The sequence below is a fragment of the Vanacampus margaritifer genome, chromosome 8, assembly GCF_051991255.1.
Source record: "Vanacampus margaritifer isolate UIUO_Vmar chromosome 8, RoL_Vmar_1.0, whole genome shotgun sequence".
Classification (NCBI taxonomy): domain Eukaryota; kingdom Metazoa; phylum Chordata; class Actinopteri; order Syngnathiformes; family Syngnathidae; genus Vanacampus; species Vanacampus margaritifer.
Genome location: NC_135439.1, coordinates 10857748 through 10876068, shown reverse-complemented (window position 1 = coordinate 10876068; position 18321 = coordinate 10857748). Strand labels below are relative to the sequence as shown.

Genomic DNA, 18321 nt, shown 5'->3' with positions numbered 1-18321 from the left:
AATTTCGTATTGTTTATATTTTTTAGTTATTCTGAAAAACTGCTACATAATGGCTTTCTGTTAAAGTTGATAAGGAAAATAGTTTAGGATTTTCAAAAACAGTGACCGAATCCCATCTCCACATTCAGAACTAAAACAAGAGCAAACTGTAGTAGGCTGACCATTTTAAAAGAGTTACTTGAGGATCATTAATATTCATAAAGAAAAATTGTTACTTCTAAAATTATATTAAAGGGATACTTGACTCAATGAGCCATTTTTAGCAATAAAAAGTTCATATTTTCTCCAGAATGAATTTGATAACGTAATTATCTTTACAATTTTTCCCACTTGGCTGTCGACTGAAGATGACATCACCTGTGCTGAGGAAGTAGGTAACGACCAATCATAGCTCAGTTTGCTGACCAAATCCAGAAAACAGTTGAGACATGATTGGTCATTACCTACTTCCTCAGCACAGGTGATGTCATCTTCAGTCAACAGCAAGTGGAAAAATTATATTTTTAAAGGTATCAATTGTACATGAAAATGAATGAAGTTATCAAATTCATTCTAGACAAAATATGAACTTTTTACTGCTGAAAATGAGTCAAGTATCTCTTTAACAATGTTTTTGAAGAAGAATCAATGTTTTAGTCATAAATAGTTTCTTTGTTTCTTTGCATATCCAGAAAAAATATATGTTTTCATTATTATTATTATTATTATTATTATTTAATTAGCCTTGTGAGCCATGTCAAATGTCATTTTTAGTATATGCTGCGGGCCACTGAAAAATGTATGGTGAGCTGCAAATGGCCCCCCGGGCCGTCATTTGGACACCCTGGTTGACATGAATCGTTCTCAGAAAAAGGAGACCATTGTTATCTTTTCTAAAGACAGATTTTCCAATCCGGCTCTTGCATGTGCTGTCATTCGATTGTGCATTTGAAGCTAATTAAGTGGTTGGTGTACATTACACAATATGTCTTTGACTAAATTGACTAATTAAATTGAGAAATTTAATCCCAGTCTCTTAATTAAACATAATGCGACAATGAAGTCGCCCTGTCTGTGATTTATGCCTACTATTGTCTTTGTTTGGTGCAGAACTGTGCATCATTCTTGGTGGTGTAATATTTTCTTATGTATCAATAATGTTTTTTTTTTTTTGTAAAGACTGAATTTTACATTGTATACTTAATATGGCTTCTACTATGCCTATTCAAAATACCTCTTGTCTGTTTAGTATACACACTTTAATTAATTTTTGTTGTTGTAGGTGGAGTCTGGCTTTTTTCTGGACTGCGATGTGAAGGTTGTTGGAAAGTCAATCCGAGACCGCGTTGCTCTGATCAAATGGAGAAGGGAGCGCACCGTCTCACCGGGAACTGGCGAGGCATCTGTGAAGAAGACTCAGCAGAACCTCCTGCAGGTTCCCGGACAACAGGGGGCCACGTTGGCCTCAACCGAGTATGACGAGCAGGAGGTGGAGCAGCAGACCTTGATATGTACAGTCCCCGTCACCGCATCTACCACATGTGAGAATGTGCTAATGAAACAGACCTGAATATTACATCATGATAAACCACGTCAAGTCTCACTTGAGGCTGTAACAGCATTAAAGTCAACTTTAAAATTTATTTACAATAATATGTTAACTCTTTCACTGCCATTGACGGCTATAGACGTAAAAATGTTATTTTAACTATTTCTATTAGTTAAAAAAAAATAAATCCACTTTTGTTAACAGGAGTATGAAAACCTAGAAAACAATAGTGTACATTTAGAACAGATGTAAAATTTGTGATTAATCGTGAGTTAACTATTGAAGTCATGCGATTAATTACAATAAAAAAATGTAATCGCCTGACGCCCCTAATTTTTAATAATTCCATTCCCCCCCAAAAAGATTATTAAAAAAAAAAAGTCTAGGTTTTCATACTATTGTTAACAAAAGTGGGAAAAAAATGTTAAACTAATAGAAAGTTAAAATGAATTTTTGATGTTTATAGGCGTCAATGAGTTAAATGTGACCGCACTAGTCTAAACATGACATTCTGATTAATATTAAATTTGTGGAATATGAGTTGAGAAGCCAAATCCAGCTGTTTTTATCCATCTCAGTGGGCGGCCATTTTGCCACTTGCTGTCGAGTGAAGATGACATCACAGTTGCTCAGAGCTGCAGCAACGACCAATCACAGCTCACCCGTTTGCTGAAGCTGAGCTGTGATTGGTTGTTACCTGAGCAACCTTGTTACCTGAGTTACCTGGGCAACTGTGATGTCATTTTCACTAGACAGCAAGTGGCAAAATGGCAGCCCACTGAGATGGATAAAAACGGCTGCATTTTGCTTCATAACTCATATTCCACAAATGTAATATTAATCAGAATGTGATGTTTAGAGTAGTGAGGTCACATTTAACACATTAATGGCAAGATACTTTTTTTGGGGGGGTGGGGTGGGTGGGGTGGGGTTGATTTCCCCTTTGAAAAAAAACAACAACTTTGATTAGTCATCAACATTTCCTCCCTCGGGTCGTGATTTAAAAAAAAAAAGTGTTTCCTCCTTTCTATGTCCTTGTCGCCTAATAGTCCTCAATGTGACTAATTCCAAAATTACACTTTCTTACAGCGGACAGTGGTGTAAGCTCCACCATGCAATTGGATGATCCCAGCAAACAGCAAAATGGCTCCTACCAGTCGCTGCCTGAAACCTGCTCAGCTCAGTCGGTCTGCAGTCCTCCTGCACAGTTGGAGCCTTACCAGCAAGCCACAGCACAGGACCAATACCTGCAAGAATCCACGCAGTTACATCACGGAGCCTACCAGCAAACCGCAGGTCAGCTGCAAGCTACGACCTACCAACAATCTGCTGCACAATTGCACCTGGGACCACATGATGCTCCAACAGTAAGTGTATGCAAAACCTCTTCTCTTTTTTTTTCTGTCTTTGCATATTGTATTAATACATTTCTGATCAGAGTCTCCACAGTGATCCATTTGTAAACCAAGACATCACCACTAGGGGCGCTGTGTGCCCCAGACGTGGAAATGCCTCCCAGGTTGAGATGTCCTGCTCGTACAACAAAGACAGCTTATTTTCTAACCGTTCCCAAAGCTCGTCTTTATCCCCTCATCAACTTTCTCATCATGACTCAGCAAATCCTTATGCTTCACCTCTCCTTCTCCTGACGCCGCCCCGCCCCTCAGAGCAACGACTCAGTGTCCCACTCAGGCCGCAGCCTCGCCACTGTCGGACTTGCAGAAGAAGAAGGGGTTCTGTGGGACACGCCCATGTTCACTCTTTGCCCACGTCTGCCCAGATGACTTCAATCTCTAAACCTGCCTCATCCACATCCTCTCCGCTGAGTCTACCTTCTATTTTGACGTCATCGAAACGTCGCTCCCCGTCATTGATTTTGCCTTCAAATGCTGACCTGTGCAGGAATCTACTTGACGGTGGAGATCTCAGTCTTCTTAACCACTGTCTCCATCACATCGTCGGCCGCAGAACAAGTTCGCCAACTCTTTCGGAGTGTGGCGCTAACCGTCTTGCATCCCCTTTGTTTGAGCATGTAGACAAAGGTCAGAGCCTTAAAGTCCCACTGGACAAAAGGCTCCTCTCCCCAAGATGTAACGGCAAAGGCAGAGCAGATACACTGGTAGGTTAGAGAAGAAAGCTGTAGGGCAGACACTTCTACTGCGGCAGCCTGCTGCATTTTTTATGATCCCGCAAGCTTCTTTTTTTCTCTAAGCATCTCCGTAGAAATGTACAACAAACAGCTTTTGCTCCTGCTTATCCAAAATGAAGCTTTCATTTGAGATAGATTAAGCTCGAGCACAGTAGGGTGTGCGATGCTTCACAAATTCACAAAGTCATGCCACTGCAATCCCCTTCCATCCAGCTTCCCTCTTGGATTCCTGCGCCCCCAAAATATATACTACCACTTGCCTGCTTCAGCACGCAGAGCATTTCGACCTTGAGCTTGAGTTAGCACTCGCCATACAAACACTTGCGCGTTATGAGTCATCGTGTAGTTAACGTGGGCTGTCATATTTGTTTTCTGACAGACAGTCTCTGCTCCATCGACGCCAGCCCCTCCTACGCAGCACAGTAGACCGACAGCACAGAGCTTCCCGACTGCAACGCCCAGCGTGCAGACGCAGATTACTGCTCAGCCTGGCCAGGACCAGGTACTTCACGAAAACAGTTTACATTTTCTGAACTGCAACACAAATTAAAGTATAACAAAAGGCCATCGGTTCCATTTGTTGACCATACTGTCATGCAACTTTTAGCACAACTGCATAGTTTGTTTTTACCAGCTAATGTATGTCCGAACAGCTATCCTGCTTTCAAAGTATAGTTGTAACATGCTACTGATATTATTGTGAGTTTAACCTCAATTTTCTTGACTTTAGTTGGTCAGTATTGAAGTCATGTTGGTTTTATTTCTTAAGAAATAAGGTGACACAACCCGGTGGTTAGTACGGGTTGGGCCCAGTATTGATGCTGGTTAAATGTTTGTGGCCGCAACTGTCCTATGACAACTCAGTCTATTATGCAAATGTTTGCAAAGTGGTAGTGGTGTCGGTACTTAGTATTGGTATCTTTTTTTTTTTTTTTTTTTTTTTTAAAAAAACAAAAACAAAAAAACTTAGTATTGGTATCGGTGGCTAGTTGCACCCATACATATTACGTCATTATTATATTACATTATTACCTTACATCATTGTTATAATCAATGAATGCTTAAAATTAATAATAAAAAATAACTAGACATTTCTAATTTCTGAAGGAATTGTGGGTGAGTGCTGAAAGGCTGACTGAAAAAGTATGACGTTATTTAGAATGATTTTGAATGATGTGGAATGATATTGGATGACATGTAACAATATAAATTACTTTCAATGTGTTGAACATGTTGGTTGGAATGGTTTGAATCGGTCAAGTAATGTTGAGGAAGGCGTGAATAATGTAGAATATGTCCTAATAATATAATATCCAATATTTTTTGCGGGGTGAAAAATTGGAAATTTTTGGTATGTGCGGAGTTTTGGCATATCATCACCCTCTTAAAATAATTGCTTAGAGTCATTTTTTTGCCTGGTTGGTGGTTCAATTTTTCCTGTTCCCTGAAAAATCTGAAAAAATGACTTAGGTGATTATTTTAAGAAGTTGAACATCAATATTGAAAATTGAACTGAATGACTTGTAAACATGTAGCATGAAATGCGTCATTTGTAATGAAAGGTTAACAATTCATGGGGGAAATTAGACCTCGTACCATTTAGCATTTCATACAATAATTTTAAAAAGTAAAATACCCAAATATCGTGATGCCATTTGAATTGTGATGTTAATTATTATTCCTACTTCAACACAATATTTGATTGTCTTCCTGACCAGCCTACAGCTCACTTGAGTCCTCCTGACTTATCTACCAGTTTTCCACAATCTGCCACCAGTGCTCCGCCTCCTCTACTACCCCTCCACATCAGCACGCAGGTGTGTAATATGAAGTTGGCGTAGACGGTTGCGTAAGGTTGTTTCGGGTAAATATGTTTGACGCGTGACACCTGTGTAAATATTGTTTCTATTGAACGGGTGACAGTGTTCATTGTATATCATTTTCCCTTTTTCTTTCCCAGTTTCCCTCACCATATTGTGTTCAAGCAGGGGGCCTCAAGCCCCCTTCTATCTCCCCGGCTCCCTTAGCTAGCCCTTACTACTCACCCCACCCCACCGTCATTCCCTTGAATCCTCATTCTGCTGCTTATAGCACCCTCCAGCCGGCACCTCAGCAGGTGGCCAGTGTAGCACTCCCTGGCACACTCTTTGCCATGAACATGTCCTTTGCAGTGCCCCAGCAGCAGAGCGGCCTAGCTACATCCTATCCAAACATTGGTAGCTTCCATTACACCCCTTCCTTACCTTTCTCCCAGGTCCAACCCACCCCATACCCCGTCCCCCACCCTGAGCAAGACTTGGCTGAACAGGTGACTATTTGACTTGTAGTTCTGGGGTGATTGGAAATGAGGTGGACAAATGGTGCTTAGCCCTTGTGGTGCAATGCATGCACAGATCATGCATTTGGGCATTTATAAGCCGTTTGCTTTATCTATAAATAAATTCCTCAAATGTGCTTTTTTTTTTCTAGATGCAGACAAACACTCCACAGGGAAATTTAGAAGATTTTCAACTTTTGGCCCCAGTTCAACCTGGTTTTCCTACTATTCAGATTCCTCTCTGGGGAAGTGGAACCGATCTAGATAATGCTGCAGCCAGCACGGACTTAAATGTAGCCTCGACATTTCACACCTCAGCACCACTCTCATCTGCAGCGGATGTCGAAACCCAAACCCCAGCACAAGCTTTAATCCAGCCAAAAGGCCAAGCAGCATCCCAAATGCCGGCTCACTCCGCGGCTCCAGTCTCATTTCAAGCTCCAGCTCTAGCCCCATCTGAAGCCGCCGTCATTTCTTTATCAGGATCACCAAAAGTCTCATCTACAGCCTTAGATGATTCCTCGGCAGCAGGACAAAACCACATCTCCGTACCAGGGTTGGTCTCAGGACCGAGCTCCGTCCCGCTACCAGTTCAGCCTGCTCCTGTTCCGACTTCTGTCCCAGCTCCAGTTCTGCAGTCCGCTGGAATCCAGACATCTGAATGTATAAGACAGACAACAGTTTGTCAGAAACAAGAAGCCTCATCAACTTCTGGCACTTTACAGCAAGATCCCTGCACAGAGGTATGGTGAACACAACACGGTGTATTACTGAGAATAACTAATTCCCTCAGGTTATTGACATTTCCAAATGCACATATCTCCCTACATTTACTCTCTTCAGGAAGTGTTTCAGGAAAAACTAGTATCATTGCCCAGCTATGCCTACGACAGGTGTGTGCATTTTTTAAGCATTTTTTTAATTCTGTACATTAACTAAAAAATTCCTCAACATCTGTATTTTTTTTTTCTCTCAGTCCCTTCTCTGATGTTGCATCTGGTAAAGAAACAAGTGACGGGTATGACAGCCTGGCCAGCGGAGGGAAGGGGGAAGGAAAACAAAGAAAACATCATCGCAAGTCGACTCGAACACGCTCTCGTCAAGAAAAAATGAGCAAACCTAAACTGAGCATGCTTAATGTGAGAACAGGATTCATATTTTTCCAAGGTCCCTAAAGCCGTATTCTTGTTTGTGAAGTGTGGCCCCTGCCCCTACAGGTTTGCAACACGGGCGACAAAATGGTGGAATGTCAGCTGGAGACTCACAATCACAAAATGGTGACGTTTAAATTTGATCTGGATGGTGATGCTCCGGAGGAAATTGCTACTTACATGGTTTGTTCAACAATTAACATGATCAAGTTCTTCCTCATCTACTTTATTGGCGTTGTTCACAACATGTGGGCATTGTTTGAATTTAGGTGGAGAATGGATTTATACTGCCTTTAGAAAAAGAGATCTTCATTGACCAGTTAAAGGACATTGTGGATAAAGCTGAGGACATGCTGAATGACGACACGGAGGGGGAGCGGGCATCTACTTTGAGTTGTAGCCCGCAACAAGGCCAGACCTCTGAAGGACAAGTGGGAGAGGTAACAGAAGTGTCAAATAAATTATTAATATTGTGAAAAATACACTATATGGATCCAAATGTCACAATACGATAATTATCACAATATTGGGAGTAGGTTGGCGATATTAAATAAAAAAAAAAAAGCTCATGATACAGTATAAAAACATATATTGTACAAAAATAACAATGATTGGAAAAAAAGCACAATAACTTAAGTGACAAGAAATAGGCTTGTCCAATAATTTCATTGTCATGTGCTCCTATTGGCTCAGCGGCGCAAAGTATCATGGTCTATCTAGTTCACAATGCTGTGTTCAGATGAAGCGGGTGAAAAATACAATTTTTTGGTTTTTTTTACCGAGATGTTCAAATATATTTGCTGGTATGACTGAGGTGTGAGTGAGTGATAACCGCCGCAGTGGCCAAAACATGCATAATAAAGATTAAATGCCGCTAATAAACTGACCACCAGAGGGTGCTGGAACTGCACAAATGGAATACAACCTCGCCTTTTTAACAGATATGCTGCTTTTAATATCATGACAATTTTAGTATTGCAATATCGTGATATTGCCATTATTGTTACGTCCCTAATACGGATGGATACAAGTATGAGATTCTCCCTGAATTTGTCAATACATTTTGGATTATGTGCTTCCAACGTTGTTGGAAAGTTTTTAATTTCCCAAAGACACACTCCAAAAGCTTGTATAAAGTCTTTCAGTGGAAGCTGTTGTAGCTCAGGACCAAGTCCATATTTTCTTCTCAAAATATTTGAGTCCATATAGTTACTCAAGATTCTGTAAAGATGACATTAGTATTTATCGCACGTGTCTTTTCTTACTACAGAGTCAACAATCTGGATTATCCCAGCCTGTCTACCAGCAGAATGGTGAAGCACTTTATCCCTCACAGCATCTTGATAATTATTTTGTTCATTTTCTTAACGCATGGGTATTGCAGTCCTCCATACAGGAAAGCGATGGTTCATAATCTGTCCTGTGGAGGAGACCCCCTTTTCCAGCCAGGAGCCCACATCTGATGGTACAACTTCTCAGTCTCCTAGCAGTTCAGCCAACACGCAGCTGCCTGGCAGGCCTTCCACATCGCGAGGTGATTCTTTTTCATCTGCTGTGCAAAATCTTTCAAAATCCAAATTTTCTGGGACTCTATTGAAAAGAAATGTGATATTGTTATGATCCATGTGTGCGTTTTTTTTTTCGGTAGCTGAGGAGGGCTCATCCTCGACGATGTCAGGAGGGAGTGGAGGCTTCATCCATGACCTGTATGGATTCTGCAGTCCCCCGGTTATGTCCAACACAGACCCTCTCCTCTTGGCCAGTCTTTCCCCTCCGGTGTCTGCCCCGCCGGCTCTTCAGTCGGTACCATCGATGGAGCTACTCGGCAGCGTGCATCAAGCTCAACCAGCCAGAGCTGAAACTTTGCCACCATCATCTCCACAAACCTATTTTCATATAGACGAGCCACAAGGATCCCCCGTGGCCGCCACCTCCCCCATCCATTCCACTTTACACATGGCCTGTCCCATTTCTGCGGCGGAGGAAATACCCTGCTGTCCCCTGGTCATGCCCCTGTCTCTGGATGTGGGCGGCTCACCGGGTGGCTCCCCCATCACACCTCTTCCGCCCCAGGAGCCCGGTTCAGCCAAAGAGTCACTATCTCTCTCGTACGCCGCCGCCGCCACACGTAGTGAGCGCCCGCAGCAGCCCGTGGTGCTTCACCAGCCTTTCTCCAGTGTGGGAGGGGCCAAAGTGTGCTCACTGCCCCAGAGCCCGGCACCCTCGCAGCACGGCGGAGGACCGGGCGAGTCAGACGGTGAAGGACGACTGGGTCGCGGGGGATTTGTGGACAGCACCATAAAAACACTGGATGAGAAACTTCGGAATTTGCTGTACCAGGAGTACGCGCCCATGTATCCGTCGGGAAGCACAGCGGAGACGCCAGGTTCCGGTACGGAGTACATCCAATCTCCTCCTGGGCCTGACAGTGCCACTGGCGGGTCAGGAAACAGTACACCGGGTCCAATGGAGGAGAGTCGATACAGAGCAGGGGAACAATTGGTACGTTTGCATACAGAAGGCTTTGATTGAGCCTCTCAACTGCAAAGAATGGTTGAAGAAATGGTAGTTATTACACAAACGGCCAGCAGGTGGCAGCAGAGCGAAAGAGATCAACCAGGGTTATGTTGCAAAAAAGCTAATTTACTCACAATTATTATTATTATTTATTTTTTTTAATTTTTTTTACAGGAGAGCTCAATATTGTTCATTCGATTTGACATCATCATTGCTCTCCTTTTTTAAAAAAAAAAAACAACAGACAAATCAATTAAAAAAAAATATTTTTTTAATTTTATAAATGTTTTAAGTTTACAACTTCGGACCATACCTTTAAGATCTGATCTATTTTTTTCGCTACAGTGCATTTTGATCAACAAACACTCATGACTTTTAATTTGTTTTGTCCATCATCTCTTTTAGCCTCAAATTCCCGAGAGAATGGATAGTTTGAGCACTCTGAGTGACTCAGCTGTATGTGGTATGTACTGTACTGTCTTCAATGAGGACATTTTAAAATTTTCAAACATTGTGCCTGACTGTCCATGCATTCCTCAACTTTCGTGTTAACTTTCAATTATCTGCAGCATCCCATTCCAAAAGGCACGTTTCTCACTCGGTCTCCTGCTCTGGGACAAGAGGCCGGTTTAAGGTGTGTTTGAAGGGGGAAAAAAAATTCATTGCATTCAACATACAATACATTCATGTCTATTTCTTTTGTCAGATAATGTCAGTTCCTCCTGAAGTGGCCAACAAGCGTGACGTGAAGCAGAGGAGCTGGAGCAGCGTTGCCTCGCCAGCACATCCCGCCGGTTACAATGCTGCCACTGAGGCCATGACTCCCTCCACCACCATCGGTCGTTTCTCCGTGGTCAGCGCCGAGGATGACGTCACACAAAGGACACGTTGCAGTCGCTACTCGGCGCCGCCTGACTTCTATCTGGACACGCCTTCTTCCGGAGCTACCCAGGGCTCCTTCCCTCATACCATCACCTCAGCCTCTGTACCCGTCGACATCACAGTCCATGCTCGCTTCCTGTCTTCTGACTCGGGGGCCGAGAGCAGCCCCGCCAAGCTGGCCCCTGCGACCCCGAGTCAACACACTCGGTCTGAGCGCAGAGGAAGTGACTTGATGAAGAGGGCAGTGGCCTTCCTTAGACGGTCAGGGCGCAGCAGCAGTGTGCAGAGCTCGGATTCTCCCAGCAGGCACGGAGGTGTGACGGGTTCCGCCTACGCCAGCAGTGATAATGACTCGGAGATGGAGGACTCAGACATGAAGAGAGAACTACAGACACTCATGGAGAAGTGAGTAAGAATTTTTTTTAGGTGATTACTATAAAAAATTTAATGAAATATATTATTATATAAATGAGCTTTACTTTCTTGCTCCAATTCCTTTAGACATTTGAAGGAGATCTCGGAGCTGCAGGCTCATCAGAGAGGAGAAGTGGAGCTGCTGTATCTCAGACTTGGCAAAGTCCCACCATCCGGCATGACGTACTCGCACGTAGCGCCACCTACAGCCCGCAGAAAAAGGTCCGGCAAGCACAGGCTGAAACCCGGCAAGCTCCTCAGCCCACTGGTTCAGCAATTTCGACATGTCACAAATAAATCTGGTGACGCCGGCAGATCCAGTGAGTCTCATAATATCGAGTTCCTTCTTCCCACCTTGAAGTCTTTTTTTCTATGCTCTTCTCCTTTAATGCTCCTCACTAGTGTGGATACTATACAGTACGTCTGGTACTTTTAAAAATGCATCAATACTTTCAGGACATTGATGACAACACGTTTAGGCAACTGCAAATTAAGCTCTACAAATTGGATGATGAACTTTATTCGAGTGGTGACAGAGGCAGCCGCTTCCCGACAAGCAATTAGGTTAGCGAGTCTCTTTGATTGGTTCTCGCTCCGGCTGAGGAAGTCGAACTCCTGTCACTAAGCCAGGTGATGGGTGGTGAGGTGTAGCAAGGCCGCACGCTGTGTAAAGAGAAGTTATGGCATAATAAAGTATTCTTACAGTGATAAAGTATTATTGTGCTTGCTAGACCTTTTTCATTCATTGAAATGCAAGAAATTCAGTGCCATCCAGGCCTTGATTTCCTCCAGACAGGACAGAACTTAGTGGCCTTAATGAAAAAACACACTTTTTGCTCAGCGGGACATACAGCAGTTAAAGAAATTACAGTACCATGTTTTCAAGATGAAACCCAGTGGCAGCAAATACAATGAAAAATAGCAGGCCCCCTAAAATTGAACCCTGCGGAACACCACATGCAACAGTGGAGCAAAGCAGGACTCAGAGCAACCAAGGCTAACACAAGTTCTGTCGGCCAAATAGGATCTAAATCACTCTAGTCCACTACCACTATTTATGGAGGACCAAAAATGCCTAAATAAATAAATAAAAGTGATACAATACAAAAAATACATAATAATGGAAATAAAAATAAATAAATAAATATATTATACATAAATAAATAAGAACATAAAGTAAAAAAATAAAATAACGAGACGCGAATAAAAAAATAAAACAAATAAAAATAAAATAAATGCAAATATAAATATATTCATAGATTTAAATATCAATCAATAAACAAAAAGGCTCTGCTCGCTTATTTATTTATTTCATGCTCCAAATGCTGTCAGCATGAAATGTGAGGGGGCAGTCCTAAGCGTGTCTCGGGTTGGACTCTGCCGTTGCAAACTGCCGTTCGATGGTGGAGTGAAGCAGGTCAGCGAACAAGGAAGCCCCAACGACAATTTTAAGTCTAATTAAAATTTTCATCTTTTTCATTCCTATTTATTGTTACTTTTACTGGTGTTATAAGGTGATAATGAGTGCCCTGATCTTACAAATGAAAAATAATAGTAACACCCTCATGTGTGTGTTATTAGCTGTCCCTGGATCAGGTGAAACAACTGTGAGTTTAAACGGCTCTCCAGCCAAGGCGTCCGTCACCACTCAGGGCAGAGAGCTATCCTGTCCCAGCCACATTCCCAGCTTCACCCCGGAACCTGTGCAGACTCAGCAGCCCTGCTCCCTCAAGGGCTCCTTGTCCTCTGATAACATTTATGCTGGACTATACCCTGGAGACGGCACAAGCACACAAGCTCCACCAGGACAAGGTGAGAACACGTTAATGCATGTGATACAGTAAATGTGTTGGACAAATGAAGCTTCATGAACCACCTGGGATATTTTTTGATTCCTCTAGATGGCACTCTTAGGTTTAAAGATACATAGATAAAGGAGAGGAAAGTTAAAGTTATCTTTAAACCAAGAGCACCATCTAGAGGAGTCAAATAATATCACAAGTGCTTCATGAAGCTTCATTTTCCCGTCACTACTTGTACCTTGGATCAACATATTAACTGCCTCTTGTGGAATTTATTTAAGAGGTTTTTTTAAATGTGTGCTTTTCTTACTCTGGTGTCTTCTCCCCTTTTTGATTCTTATCCTATCCAGGCTGGGCTAACTACCCTCAACCAACCGAGAGTGTGACTTACAAATCCAGTAGCAAGCCCAGAGCTAGATTTCTCAGTGGGCCTGTGCCTTTATCTATCTGTTTGTATCTCTTCTCTTGCTGCTCTGCTTCCCTTATTTTGCGTGTCTTTCTCTCATGTGACACACAACGCCGTCTTTACTTTGTGTTCTGAAACACAGCTTGTTTTCTTTGCACTACGTTTTCCTTCGGTTTCTACATTTTGTCCTGTTTATTCAAACGGCTACGGAGTTGACAAATTAATCATTTGACATTAAGAATTCAATCTATAAATAATAATTGACTGGTAGCTTTTGTCAAAATAATGACATGCATTATAGCCTATGTTTGGATAAACAGAATATTTGCTAACGTGAACTCTCAGTGAACCTTCCCAGATCCATACTGGTTGAAACACTCACTGACCACAATGTTGACATGGTTCACTCATCTAATGAGGTCCATTATATGAACCGCGTCAAAAGTTGTGTTGCTGCTTTGAAATTTTCGGTTGCTTTATTTAGCTATGTAAAGTGGGAACTTGATGCAATGCAGTTCTACATACTGTAAACTACAATGTATTGCTAAATGATGAATTGCAAGACATTGTGTGCGAATGCTTCCAGCGATGCCATGACATCATTTATTTTGTACTTCATTGTTAATCATAACTCGGCATTATTCATGATCTTATCTACATACTCTTAATGAGGTCTTGCATTGTATTGATTAGATTGTGTAAGTGGTCAGTGAATGTTTGTATGGATGAGTCAGTCACATTATATTTACGGTATTTAATATCAAGCATGTATATTCATAAATGTCTTTCTTTCTTTCCGCTCCTCACGCTGCACTTTGCTGTTGCACTTATTTCAGGCGGCTGACCATTTTGCTTCAAATTCAAGTTTAGTTGTTTTTTTTTTTTTTTTGCTTTCTGTCTCAGCCGCTTTGTTAAAGCATCTTGTTGTCAAATACTGTACACTATTCTTCTCTAAAAGGAGTTTCCGACAAGTTTTGTAAACTCTTGTTTTGTCTCTCATAGGGTCAACGCTGAAGCGTTTGTGTCTTGGCAAAGAGCGAGGCAACAGTATGTAGTTCATTTATGTATGTAAAGGACTTTGCAATCATGTTGTGTACTGTACATCAGTGTTTCCCAACCTTTATTAAGCCAAGGCACGCAATTTAAATTTAGAAAAAAGAATCTTGCCGTTCAGATCAACACAAAATTATTATTCTGTTGCATTAATGTATTTGGAGGCACAGTTTAATTGTACCTTCTGCCATCTATTGGAAGAACATTGAATTGTTCTGTCACTATATGTCGCTCACAGAGATCGATGGGGAAAAAAAGATTTAGTAATGTTTTGATTATAGATTAACAGTCTTTCACATTGGACTATATATATATATTAATAACATCATTTTAAAAAACTATAAATAGTTTGTGCATCAAGATAATTAATTGTAGTTCTTTCTGGAGTGTGCAACATAGCCACCGGGGGCAGTATAATACAATCATGCAGATGGAAGGAAGAAGAGTTTCACAACTACTCTAAGTGACTCCGAATGCTGCAATAATGTTTGTTTTTTGGGTTTTGTTTTGCAGAAGATAAAAGACATATGCTTGTGTGAGTACGTATTGTGATATTGTCTGTCTACATGTGTTGATTAACATTTTATGTTCATATATCCGTTGCTCCGTTAGCCCATTACATGGTTTGGCACCCACGTATTCACATTTTCACAGATTTTTTTCCTCACATTTTTTTCCAAAAATGATTCAATATTTGATTCAATGTTTTTAATATATATTTTTTCCCAATCGATTTTCCTCCTTTTTTTTGGGTCAGTCATATCTCAAAATTCTCGAACAAAATAAGTAAAATTGGATAATTCCATGGCGCCTTGGTTGGAAATCACTGGCGTACATCACTGTACTCCTCAACATCGTAGAATTTTGCTGCCATGTGTACGTGTTTTTATTCATGCCAGGGCCGGCTGCTGGTCTAGGGGTTGGTAATCCATTGCAGCAGCCACCTACCGGTGCCACACCCCCTCCTCATCAGCCAGTGATGGGACTGGCACAAGCTCAAGCCAATAACAGCAACAACAAGACAGCAAGCTACGCTGGTTCATCCATCAATGCCACTGAAATCAACCTGCTGGAAGATCTGCAAAGACTGATGGACGACTGGACGCAGGAGGTTCTTATTGTCACTCACAGGCCGCGTACCAATTCCCTGCGCATCGGGGGGCAGCAGCTTTTGGATCAAGTGGTTGCCCCAAGTCACGTTGCAAGTAACTCAGAGGTGAGTTTGCAGTGTAGCACATGTAAAGTTTCCCAGTACAGTGGACCCTGAATTCTCTCAGCTTTGCACCATTTTCAGATGTTAAAAAAAAATAATAATTTTTTTTTTTTAGAAAGGAGAAAAAAAAACATTTGTTTTTCATGGGAAATTTATATATAATATTGAATATATACATTTATATGTATTATATATAATGAATATATAATATTGGAGGTTGACCAGCATTTTTGCACAATATTTTGGGTTTAAAGAAAAAATGTAGCTTTACTTTGTAGTTTAAAGATGTAATATCACCACTCACCATTAGATGGCAAACAGGGCTTTGTTATTGGCTAATAACGTTCAATTTGTCTTTTAGTTTATAGTCATTCGCTTTTTCCGTTCTTTTTTTTTTTTAAGACATTGTTCGGCTAGGTTTGTAGACAGCAGTCAGCTGACAGTTTCTAAGGAAGGCGGAAGCGAATGGCAAAACTGGCACATAGGTAAATAAAAACCTTATTGTCTTTAACTCATTTACTACCAAAAACGTATAAAAACATTCTATTTTAAATGTTGCCAAAAGTTTTTTTTTTACTGCTAGAGCATACAGAAGGCTTTGATACAGCCTCTAAACTGAAGAGAACGCTCAAAGCAATTGGTAGTTATTACAAAAACGGCCAAAAGGTGGCAACAGAGTTTAAGAGATCAACCAGGGCCATGTTGCAAAACGCTCTTTCCCCAGTGTTTTAAACAGATTTGTGAATAATGATGAAACTTAGCTATATTCTAATGCTAATTGCTGCAAAACGGAAACAAATAGAAATATTATTTTTTCCCTGATGAAACAAGAGACTGTAATCTTTCTTTTGGTCAGTTCCATGTTTTTATAGCAATAGAACACCATTTTCTGTGGGCCTTGTAAAATCAGTCAAAATCCAGTAAAAGAGAGAAGGGGGTTGCTTCATTGAAAATGACTGGGAGTGAATGAGTTAAAAACAGCAACAACAAAACAACTAATATTGACTTAGTTGTGCTTGTCATATATTGCTCTATATTACAACTTTTTTTGCGGATTTCGAATTTTGTCCAATAGTGAAATAAAAATTTTCTCATACGTCTGCTTAGGAGGTATGTGGTCCTACATGGCCCCCAAATAGCACTGATGAAAAATTGTAGCCCCCTCCCTGATCTAATCCATTATCCAACTCTCAAGGTGTCGTCATGGATGACCCCGAGTGTCGAAAGCGCCAACCGTCCCCCATCATGGCCTGACAGCGCCGGCATGGCGACGATCAACGTGTCCTCCAGAGGACCCGGCGCCGTTTGTCAGCTACTCTCGCCCCTCCCCGTCCGGGCCTCGTCCTCTCCCCTCTCTCTTCGCCGATCACCCGGGGCGCCCCTCGCCCTTCCTTCTGGAATTTTTGCCTTTCCTGGCACTCCCGCAAGCCAGGATGCTTCCATCCCAAGTGCGTCATATCAACCGCCGGACCCCAAAGCAAGAACTCTTTAAAGCTGAGTAGCAATTTGTGTCTTCCAAGTCGTGTACCAAAAAGCAATGTCATTGTAGTTGTAGTCCATGACGTGTGCATATACTGTATATAGTGTATTTAACCAGCACGTATGTTACCATTGGTCTCTCATTTGCATACCTCATGTTCATATGTCATATTATCATCAACGGTAGAGTTTGCAGTCATTGCTTGTATGTCAACTTGTTACATTCAATACTGAGATTTACAGAGTTGTGTTGCTACTACCACGTGTAATATATCATGTTAGTCTGTACATAGTTTGCGTGTTTGTACAGTTAACAGCGGATGATGCTTAGGTTGTTGCTGCAGCTACCGCGCGTGTCTCCTGCTGTGCAACCCTTCAGCAGCCGCCACTGTGAAGACTTCTGGACCAGACGTGCGCCGACCTGCTCTCAGTCCGAGGTTGAGTTTCTTTTTCTTTTCTTTTTTTCCCCTTCCCCCCATCAATGAAATGCTTCCAGCACAAGCGTTTGGAATATTAACGAGAGATCGGAAGGAACTTTTACCTTCAGGTGAAAACCACCTGCGAGCGTGCCTTGTATTGTAATTTCTGAAGATGAGCATTTAAGTCCGAAGCAGCCATGAGTTATTCTCAATGTATCCTGAAATGATCTGATTAGGATGATCAAAATGGACAGGAAAAAAAAAGAAGCTATAATCTCATCATTGCAGGTCATAAAAATATCACAGATTGTAAAAAAATAACAACAATAATAATAATAATAATCACCTGGGGATATACAGTATACAATGTGCTTAAATGTATTCTGTTGTTTTTTTTCTCCTCTTCATTCGCAAGGTGGTGGGAAAAAGGCATAAAATCAACTATGACACAGAAATGTCCTTTACCTCTTCAAACCTGTCGCGTTACATATTGTTGCCTTGAGGGAGTTTTTAAGAGTTACTGTGAGGTTGATGGTATAAAGTACACCAAGAATGTGAATTACTGAAAAGCCTGTTTAATTGCATTGTATTATTGTTTTTATTCTTAAAGTGTATTAGAAGGTGTGGAACTTCATTCCTTTTCACCCTTTAAAAATGATTTCACCTTCAAACACATTCACTTTCAACATTTCTTCATCCGACCTGATTTACAGTATCAAAAGAATGGATCATTTTGAAATCTCTTTGCAGACAAAGAGTACTTTATAAATGCTTAATTGAAGGCCTCATATTATTATATTTAATTTCTCTTTCTCTGTAAAACGTTTTGCGCTTCATTGAGTGTGACCCAACCCTTGTCATTGTTCATGCTTGCAATGTATGAATGCTTTGGCCTGCTGCGTCGCCGTCCTGGTGACAAACGCACTGAACACAATGAAATGAAATAAAAACACATTTATTAGACCATTGAAACTATTGGTCTTAGCAATCA

The 18321-nt window shown here is 41.4% G+C and overlaps 1 protein-coding gene across 10 annotated transcripts in view; it reads left to right on the top strand.

The window, feature by feature from the left end:
* Positions 1 to 18321, top strand: part of wnk2 (WNK lysine deficient protein kinase 2) — a 28621-nt gene extending 10300 nt beyond the window's left edge. The window contains exons 7-29 of one of the 10 annotated variants that reach the window (XM_077573195.1): positions 1262 to 1520; positions 2618 to 2895; positions 2967 to 3647; positions 4057 to 4179; positions 5396 to 5494; positions 5638 to 5985; positions 6147 to 6737; positions 6838 to 6887; positions 6971 to 7133; positions 7212 to 7328; positions 7415 to 7585; positions 8416 to 8458; positions 8530 to 8679; positions 8794 to 9647; positions 10068 to 10125; positions 10232 to 10296; positions 10369 to 10949; positions 11046 to 11278; positions 12540 to 12770; positions 13111 to 13185; positions 14169 to 14213; positions 15119 to 15435; positions 16628 to 18321. In XM_077573195.1, the coding sequence (XP_077429321.1) occupies positions 1262 to 1520; positions 2618 to 2895; positions 2967 to 3647; positions 4057 to 4179; positions 5396 to 5494; positions 5638 to 5985; positions 6147 to 6737; positions 6838 to 6887; positions 6971 to 7133; positions 7212 to 7328; positions 7415 to 7585; positions 8416 to 8458; positions 8530 to 8679; positions 8794 to 9647; positions 10068 to 10125; positions 10232 to 10296; positions 10369 to 10949; positions 11046 to 11278; positions 12540 to 12770; positions 13111 to 13185; positions 14169 to 14213; positions 15119 to 15435; positions 16628 to 16924 (5829 nt within the window). In that variant the 3' untranslated portion in view covers positions 16925 to 18321. Of the gene's footprint in view, positions 1 to 1261; positions 1521 to 2617; positions 2902 to 2966; positions 3648 to 4056; positions 4180 to 5395; positions 5495 to 5637; positions 5986 to 6146; positions 6738 to 6837; positions 6888 to 6970; positions 7134 to 7211; positions 7329 to 7414; positions 7586 to 8415; positions 8459 to 8529; positions 8680 to 8793; positions 9648 to 10067; positions 10126 to 10231; positions 10297 to 10368; positions 10950 to 11045; positions 11279 to 12539; positions 12771 to 13110; positions 13210 to 14002; positions 14231 to 15118; positions 15436 to 16627 lie in introns of those variants that run through there. The other 9 variants (XM_077573194.1, XM_077573197.1, XM_077573196.1 and 6 more) reach the window with 9 other exon arrangements.